Source organism: Vigna radiata, chromosome 8 (assembly GCF_000741045.1).
Source record: "Vigna radiata var. radiata cultivar VC1973A chromosome 8, Vradiata_ver6, whole genome shotgun sequence".
NCBI classification, from domain to species: Eukaryota; Viridiplantae; Streptophyta; class Magnoliopsida; order Fabales; family Fabaceae; genus Vigna; species Vigna radiata.
Window position 1 is genome coordinate 23,591,741 of NC_028358.1, and position 9,213 is coordinate 23,600,953.

Sequence of the window (9,213 nt, forward strand, 5' to 3'; positions counted from 1 at the left end):
TGAGTGAATGTATTTTTTGATAATCAAGTTGCTCAATTTTTAATCGATTCTATTAAGTATTGAGTCGAATATGTTCTAAGTATGTGTTTCTCTATTTTTTGAAAATACTCTGTTAGACATGAAGTCGACTTTGGTTTTAATGAAATCGATTAATAATCTTTGTTATAGGCTTTCTATTTTTGAAAATTTAAATGGGCCTGATTGAATGTGTTTTTGGTTCGTGCCCTCATACATATCAAGTTTGTAAAACTGTGTTAGCATTTAATGTGTTTGATCTGTGTAATCCTCGTAACCTTAGAACTGTAGAAGAGTGTTCGAGAGCTCAATATCACATGGCATCTTCATCTCATCCCTCAAGAGGAAGTAGAGGAAAAGCAGTAGCGATTGCAAGAGGTGTTGATCCTTCAGGTTGGATCAATGATGATGAGACACAAGTGAGACTTATGGATGGAAGGGTCAAGATTGTTGTTCCCCCGAAGTATCTAAACTTAAGCCTTTTTGAAATAGAGGGTTTTTAGTTTCTAGGATGGCTTGAGACTCAAGAACTCTCTACATTAGTTCAAATGAAGGGTGACTGGTACCCTGATCTGGTAGGGGTGTTTTACAACAACTTGAAAATCGTTAATGATGACATTCAGTCAAGGGTGAAAGGTGTTAATATCTACATTGACAATAATGTGTGGCTACAAGTTGTTGGATTAAAGGCTGAAGGTATATTTTCACATTTAGCAAACTCAGAAACAAATTGTTGGCTGAAGAAAAGAGATGTTTACAAGAATTGACTAAGATTTCCAAGAAGATACATAATAGAAAGACTTTTAGTGCATGAAGGTCTAAACATGGAAGAAAAGATAATAGCTCACATTCTTGCATGGGTAATTCTTCCTGGAAGACTGCTGTAGGATAGAATGACTACTGAGGATGTTTATCTGTTATATGCAATCAAGAATGATGTTCTCACCAATTGGATGAAGGTATTAAAAGACCACATGACTGAAGCTACACTCAGTCAATCTCATTATCTGCCTTATGCAGTACTTGTCAGTAGAATATTAATTATTCAAGGTGTGGATATTAGTGGAGAGCGGAAATGCTCTTGCAATTGGACAAATGTGATAAATAGAAATATTATTGCAAGCCTTCGATTGGTAAAGACAATGAGAGGATGATGCTTCAAAGGAGAAGAAGATTTGGTTTATAGTTCTGGAAGCACAACTGCTATGAATGAGGATCGAACAAATTTCTTTCCTGAAACCAACTTTGAAAGATTTGTGGTTGATCAGTTTAGACATCTGAATAAAAGGGTTACTCAGCTTAAAAGAAAAATTGACAATGCCCAACAACAAAGGGAAAACAACTCATTTATTGAAGACTTTATGCACTCATCTGAATCAAAATAGGGTTATAAGAAGTTCATGTTTATATCTAATGAGTTGTAATGTTTTGTTTTGGTTGTAGTATTTTGTGTTTCTTTTGTAATAGCTGGCTTTATATGCCACTTATCTTTTGTTTGATCTGATTGTACTTCATGATTAAATATCAATGAAATCAGATTCTATGATTAACTCAATTTGTGAATGAAAAATTATATTTATGATTCGGTGAAACTGATAAGATTAAATCAATTTCACTATACTTGTATGCAAATGAGTTATTGCTTACTGTTGCATTCATATATTTGCATACTCACACATTATCTGTGATAATTCCTGTAATGCATTAATTCTAAAATGCTTGATCTGGAAAGACCTTGAAAGGTTTTGCAGGAACTTCATTTGTTGATAGAGATCAAATGGAAAATCAACTTACAGGACATCAATAAAATTGATTTTGACTGTATTCAAATCGGTTGCTTTTCGACAATGGTTTGAAGATTCCAAACTTGGAATATCTGACATCTTTAAACCTTGTTCTATATTCTATTGAATGTTTATTCTTCTTATATCTCTATGCTTATCTACTATATCTATTTTCTAAGATGATAAGAAATTAAATTGTGTTATATCATTGAAATTATATCAATGTTACTCTGATATTACTGTGATATATCTGATATGATAAAATGCTGATATATGTTGATACATGGTATAATATATACTTTGATTACTGCATTGTGCATCTGTGTTTTGAGATTATAACATGCATAATGATAGAGGGAACATTGCATATTATTGATATGTTTCACATGTCTTCATTTAAGGGGGAGAAAATCTTAAATTCATGTGCATATCTTTGACAGGGGGAACATCATAATCTGTTTTGATTATTACATCTGATGCATCTCTATTGTTCTTAATTATATGTGTATCAATTACAGTGCGCCTACCTTTTTTGCTAATGCCCAAATGGGGAGAATTATGATGATTTTGTAATTGATTGATCTGTATTGATTTGTGCAACATGGTTGGTTATTAATCATGGTTGTGCATCATAAAAAAAGAGGGAGATTGTTGATAGGGGGAGCACAGGTTTATCTTAACCCACAATCTTAGTAATATCTGTGTTTTTGATGATGACAACACATAATTAATAACACATGTGTATTCTGTGTTACATGTTCTGTGTTTACATGTTATATGCTTTTCATTACAGTGTTAAATCTTATTAAGCATATTTGAGAACATGATTGTATTGTTCATTGCATATCATTGTGTTAAATATGTGATTTTGTATGTGTATGCATGACATATGTTTTTGGAAAAGGAAAACCACAAGCACTTTGGTTGAACTTTAAATGTGTGGCAAAACAACAATTTTAAGTTGATTACATTATGGGATGAATCGATTAAAACTCGTGTGCACAAACGTTTTTGAAGTGTGCTGTGATATATTTCAAAGAGAAAAGTTTTCAAAACTATGCAAAAAGATTTCACTTAATCGAATGTGTGCTCTCTGTATTCGAATAAGTTGGTTGATGTTTTGAAAATCTGTTAAATGCTTGTCACAACTAACATAACAATCATAATTTTAAATGTGTTGACCAAGCATTAAATGAAAGTTGATTGCATTAATTGTGCATTCAATTAATTGCTTGATTCCTGCTAAACTGCTATAACTGATTGTTGTATTCGATTACGTTAGTAGCTAAATCGGTTAAATTGCATCCGATATGTGTTACATTATAAATTGAGGCAAATTTGAATTCTTGAAGAACTTTTGTGATTCTAACACTTTCATATCTTTTACATAAAGTTGTGATCTTGCAGAAAGAGAGGAGAAGCTCCAAAAAACAAGATTGACCTTGGTGATCAACAACTTGTGATTTCTTGAAGAGAAAGGCTGTTGTGTTTCAAAGACGGATCAATCTGCACATTTGGATGTTTAGTGCGAGATCAAATTTTGAAGTCTTTTGAATATTGGTTTGAGTTCCCTGTTCTGATTACAAGAAGAATGTGTGGTGTTCTTGACTTTGAGAAGAGAGATGATTCTTGTTGTTGGTCTTATTGTGTATTGCCTATATTTTGATTAGAGGGTTAGAGAAGTATTTTACATTTTTGACGTGAGGTCGTCTGTAGAAACCTTGTTGTAAAAACCTGTATCATTAGAGTGCATTTGCTTCCCATGGTTGGAAGGAAACTAGATGTAGGCCGGTTGGCCGAACCAGTATAAAAACACAACATTCGTCATGTGGAGAGGCCATCTAGATCCGGTGGTCGCCAGACGAGGCGGAATGATTATACATAGATGTAATTATTCTAACAATGTTATTTAATTCCGAGCTTGACAATAAACATTTTTGTGAATCCGTAGTTAGATACACTATAGTTTTGTCTTGGTATGGATAAGAATCTTTCTACATTGATGAGATTTCTTTCTTTTGTTTCATTTGGAATATTTCAAGTAATTTTATTTTTATGCTCTTACCTTTGACAGGAAAGCATTGATGATAAACTTTTAAATCTGAAACACGAAAAGAAGTCAATCAAAGAAAGAATTGAATGTATCAGTCCAGAGCTGAAGAAGGTTGTATTCACATTTCTTTAATTTGTTTGTGGCAATATCCTTGTATATCTGACTGGTTACTTGATGTTTATGCTATGCAGTTAAACGAAGCTGTTAACAAGAGCAATGCAGAAATACGAAAGCTTGAGAGGCGGATAAATGAAATTACTGATAGGATATACAGAGACTTTAGCAAGTCAGTTGGGGTAGCAAACATCTGTGAATATGAAGAAAATAGACTCAAGGCTGCTCAAAATACAGCGGAGGAGAGGCTGAAATTGAGTAGCCAACTTTCAAAATCAAAATATCAGTGTGTTCCTTTTCTTGTACTTAAATTACATCTCTCGCAGTCTGTTAACTTGACCTACATAATTTACATGCATGAAGGTGTTTATGATCTTACATACAAGTAATACGTACGTGCATTGCTAAAAGTGTTTTAAATACCAACAATTAGTACAATATACAACTACAATCAACAGGAATAAAAGATTGATGGAAATGAGAAAGTGGAAAGAGGAAAACTAGAACTTTTGATGTTCAATTAAGTCTAGATGCCGAGTTCTACTTTTCTTTCAGTACTAATTACTATATAACTGGGAGATAGAAACGCTAGTTATAGGATTATGTATCGAAGATTAGGTCTGCATAATTGATACGATACATAAGTCTGTAGGTGGTCAGAAATTATCTGTCTGGTACCTATTTCATTTTCCGGATATATTTTACATAATTAATTTTAGATTCATAGTTCTTGGGGTTTGATCCATGGCTCAAATAGTGGATTCTGTAGTATAGAAGCCAGGATTAAGTTCTTGTTTGTGGATTCTGTAGTATAGAAGCCAGGATTAAGTTCTTGTTTGCCGCATCTAAAATAGTAATTTAACTGACGTTTTTCGTTGTGATATGAATTATTGTCATTGTTACATGTAGTGTTCTCAATTACCAAAGTTTCTTTTACTGCATCTCCTTTTATGTTCAGAAGGTTTTTAATTACCTTTCAAAATTGATAAAAAGAAAAAATCACAAAAAGAAAGTATTTGAAGCTTAACTTTCAGTTTTTTTTTTCCATCTAGCTAGGTGTTGTTTATTTGATCTATGCTTTCATTTGTTTCTATTTTTTAAAATTATTCTATAGGTTAGAGTATGAGCAAAATCGGGACATGAGTTCAAGAATTCTAGAATTGGAAGCTTCTCTAAGTGCTTTAGAGAAAGATTTAAAACGTGTACAGGACAGAGAGGCTGCAGCAAAGGTAGCAGCTGAGAAGTCTACTGAAGAGGTTAATCAGTTAAAGGAAGAAATTAAAGGTATATTTGATAACTGTGTTTTCTGTATGATATCTGTGGCATACTGAGGATGTTGATGAAGTGAAAGCTTGATTATCTGGGTAGCCCTGTGCTATTTCTATCTCAAATGGATGGGAATATAGACCCACTATTACTTTATTTTATGTTTTATTTTGGGATCTTATTCTTCCTCTGTTTTCTTTCTACTTTTGAAGAGTGGAAATCAAAGTCAGAAGAATATGAGAAGGAAATCCAAGAGTGGAAGAAGAAAGCTTCTGCAGCCACAACAAACATATCCAAACTTAATCGCCTGATACATTCTAAGGTTAGATGCACAATAATTCTTTCAGTGCCCTACTTAGTTGATCAAAATCAAAATGTGCAGCTGGTACTGAGTCATCAGTATCCATGGGATCTGATATGATAGGGAGGTTAATCTGTTCAAGTTCACACTTTTCTAATATTTCCTGCTTTTGCACATTCAACTGACCACTCTGTGCCTCCTGTAAATACACTAAAGATGTTGGTTATCTACACTTTGCATGCAAGTTACACAAGAGGATGCACAATAATTCTTGTCTCTTGTGTAACTTGCATGCAAAGTGTAGATAACCAACATCTTTAGTGTATTTACAGGAGGCACAGAGTGGTCAGTTGAATGTGCAAAAGTAGGAAATATTAGAAAAGTGTGAACTTGAACAGATTAANCTCCCTATCATATCAGATCCCATGGATACTGATNACTCAGTANCAGCTNCACATTTTGATTTTGATCAACTAAGTAGGGCACTGAAAGATAAGAGGCACTCAGACAGAGATAAAATTGAGGGAGACTTTAAGCAAAAAATTCATGCCTTGGTAGCTGAGATTGAAAGAACAACACCAAATTTGAAGGCATTGGACCAATATGAGGCTCTTTTGGAAAAGGTAAGAGCTGTAACTGAGGAGTTTGAAGCTGTCAGGAAAGAGGAGAGGGAAAAAACACAGAGATTCAATGAGGTTAAGCAGAGAAGGTACATGTTATTTTAGTTCCATTTTTTTCATTACTTGTATTATAATATTACTACGTAGGCAATGGTTTATAGTGTGCATGGTTTTGGTGGATGGACTCAAGGAGTCTTATAATTACATTAAAAATGATGTCACTAAATAATTAAATGACTATTTCTTTGAAGAAGTTATTTAAACAAGTGATATTATACTGATAAAATAGTTAATTAATACTTTGTTGTACAACTTTTATATAGCCGCGTTTTGGCTGTACATAGTCTAGGGATTAAAAGACTTGGGCTGTTCCTTGTTCTGTACTCTTCTCATCTTTTCACATCTATAAAAATTACATCAGCTGAGAAATATACTCACTGATTTTACTCATCTTTAAATTCAAGTTGGATTCAGAGTGGGTAAGGTCCTGCTTTGTCCTCTTTGTTACCAGTACGTCTGCTGTAACTTGCTGTTGGCTGTCACCTTTTTGGCCACAGATATTAGGGTTAAGTGTGCCTTGAGGAGTGTAACCCACCCTAAGAAGTTGCATGGCTGTTATCCCAGTCATGTATTCTCATGCCTTGTTCTTCAGCAACTTATCGTGATTGCCCTCCACCTGCCAAAATCTTGTTGGACCACCCACATTAGACTCGTCGGCAAGGTTATCAAACTTAAGAATTTAAGTAAACTTTGAAGTTTTGTAAACTTGACACGAATGCTCGATTCGTAAACTCTTAAGAGTTTACTTTGTATGATTTTTTTTATACCAGTAATATGCTGATTTAATATGTCAGTCACATAATTGAGCCAAATAAATCCACTATACTAAAAATAAGTTCATGCAAATATTAGAAAACATAAATTGTTAAAGATAATACACTTGGATTGCCCTTAGAATTGTATCCACTCCCAGACATACCTTTGATTGCTCTCTAATTTTAATTTTCAAGTAAACAAGTTGAAAAACATATTATATAATTAAAGTTTTCTACAATTGAAAAACACCACTCAAGCAGAGAAGGGCATTTAAAATTAACAAAAAAAATATTTTATATAGATTAAGAACTATGATTAGAGAAGTACAGAACACCATGCTAGCAGGAAAAACAAACTGCGTTAAGAGAACTAAGAGTAGAGAAAACAAAGACCAGAGGGAACTATGACAAGCGAGAACTGCAACAAGAACCGCAAGCAGAGAAAACTGTGACCACAGAGCACGGTGACAGCGTAGAGCATGACACACCACCATATAGTGAAACGACAATGAGTTTGGCTTTATTGGAGAAGAGAATGACACAGAACAGCTAATTGATTACAAAACAACAAACCCAAATCCGTGAAGTGGAGAAGAACGAACTTACTCGTACTGAGTTTTCTTTATTTTACGTTTTATTATTTTTTTTAATTTTTGTGTAAGAAAAATTAATCAAAGGTTTCAGTTTGGGTTTAAAAGAAATCCACTTTCAACTTGCTAACTTGATTGCAAGTTCACAGGGAGTTTGGTCGAGCTCATCAAGTTCACAGTGAGTTTGGTCCTACTCCAAAAATGAGTATGCTTCCAAGTTAGTTTAGGCAATGGATGTAGGAACAAAAACTTATTGGGGTTTACGAGTTAACACTTGAGTTTGATAACCATGTTCGTGAGCATCTTTTAGGCACGTCAGCATCTTTTAGGCATATTTGTCCTTGGTTCTCGATTTCAACCTACTGAAGTGTGGGTGAAACTTTTAGGTCAGAGTTTCTGTTTACCTTATTTGTCTCTCCCTGTGATGTACTTGAAATGGCCTCCATAGGCCCACCATTCTTTCTCTATTACTAAAATCATTACAATTGCAAAATTCAATTGGAGAAATTAATTGTTATGGTTTGCTTTAGTGACGTGTGGTTTCAACCTAGTGTTTATTTTTTCTCTTTGCTGTACCATTTTGTCAAGGTGGAAGAGAACAAGTGAATTGATGTAAAATTCCATGTGAGTCCAAAATAGTACAAATCAAACAAGTGAATTGATGTAAAAATCAAACAAAAAATATTTTTCTTTGATCCCAAATGGGACTTCTAGACCAGTTAATATTTGATCCACTAAAGGGACTTCTGGACTGGTTAAGATTTGATCTCAAATATGATCAAAATCTGGATTCACAGTGTAAAAAAAATGACCATATTTAACTTTGAACTTCCGCTTGATTTCTTCTAGTGAGTCTACTAATAACATTTTTAACTCCTTAACAACAAATTGACCTTCAACAATGAAAGAAGTCATAGGATGAGCTCTCTATTTGATATTGATAGATGCCAATTTATGGAAAGAATCATAGAGTTTGTGAATGTCATTTGCAGAGATTCTTCAATCCTTCTTCCAAAAGAATTTGGATATTTTGAATGTTTTGAGGATCTCCAATATATTAGGTTCATAAACCATAGTAGAGTGTAAAGATGAAAGTCCAACTTCTTACATTTTCAACACTTGATTATGTTTAACTACTTTCTTTTTCCAAGTGATCATGGAAACCTTAACCAAGATATCAAAGTTCAATATATTAGGACCAAGTTAAATAATTTTTATGATTAAGTTTCTTCAAAGTAATTGTTTGATACCCCAAAAATGAGTAGGCAGGTTCAATAAATAGACGACCCATAGTTTAGCAAATATAAAAAAAGTGAAGCCTCCTAGGGTTCAAGATATCCTAGTAGTGAACAATGTTGAAAAGTTAAGGTGAGGGTTGGAAGTGGTGCATAAGAAGCCATGAAACTCATGAAGGAAGTGTAATGATGTTCCAGTGATGGAAAGATGGCATGCTGGCTACACGTGCTAGATTGAGCCTCACAAAGAAGTGGCATGTGACAAAGTGTGAGAGGAACCAACCTTTTTCATCAATCGACTTGGGTGTTGCTTAGAGAGATGCTTTTGATTTTGTGGTTCTATCATGTTGCATTGGAAGAAACAAAGAGAACCTACTGTGATACCATATAGAATTGTATATGTTCTTAATGAATTGTGTG

General features: G+C 33.8%; 2 protein-coding genes across 2 annotated transcripts; both read left to right on the forward strand.

The window, feature by feature from the left end:
- The first annotated feature begins 332 nt into the window (after positions 1-332).
- On the forward strand, positions 333-5,791 carry LOC106770391 (structural maintenance of chromosomes protein 1-like). Its single transcript, XM_022784795.1, has 7 exons — positions 333-510; positions 595-711; positions 1,036-1,148; positions 3,874-3,963; positions 4,044-4,252; positions 5,081-5,250; positions 5,445-5,791. The coding sequence occupies exons 1-7, from the start codon at positions 333-335 to the stop codon at positions 5,651-5,653; spliced, it is 1,086 nt and encodes a 361-aa protein (XP_022640516.1). The 3' UTR covers positions 5,654-5,791.
- Positions 5,792-5,874: 83 nt separating this feature from the next.
- LOC111240498 (structural maintenance of chromosomes protein 1-like) lies at positions 5,875-6,825 on the forward strand. Its single transcript, XM_022785243.1, has 2 exons — positions 5,875-6,242; positions 6,618-6,825. The coding sequence occupies exons 1-2, from the start codon at positions 5,959-5,961 to the stop codon at positions 6,634-6,636; spliced, it is 303 nt and encodes a 100-aa protein (XP_022640964.1). The 5' UTR covers positions 5,875-5,958; the 3' UTR covers positions 6,637-6,825.
- The last annotated feature ends 2,388 nt before the right edge of the window (positions 6,826-9,213 follow it).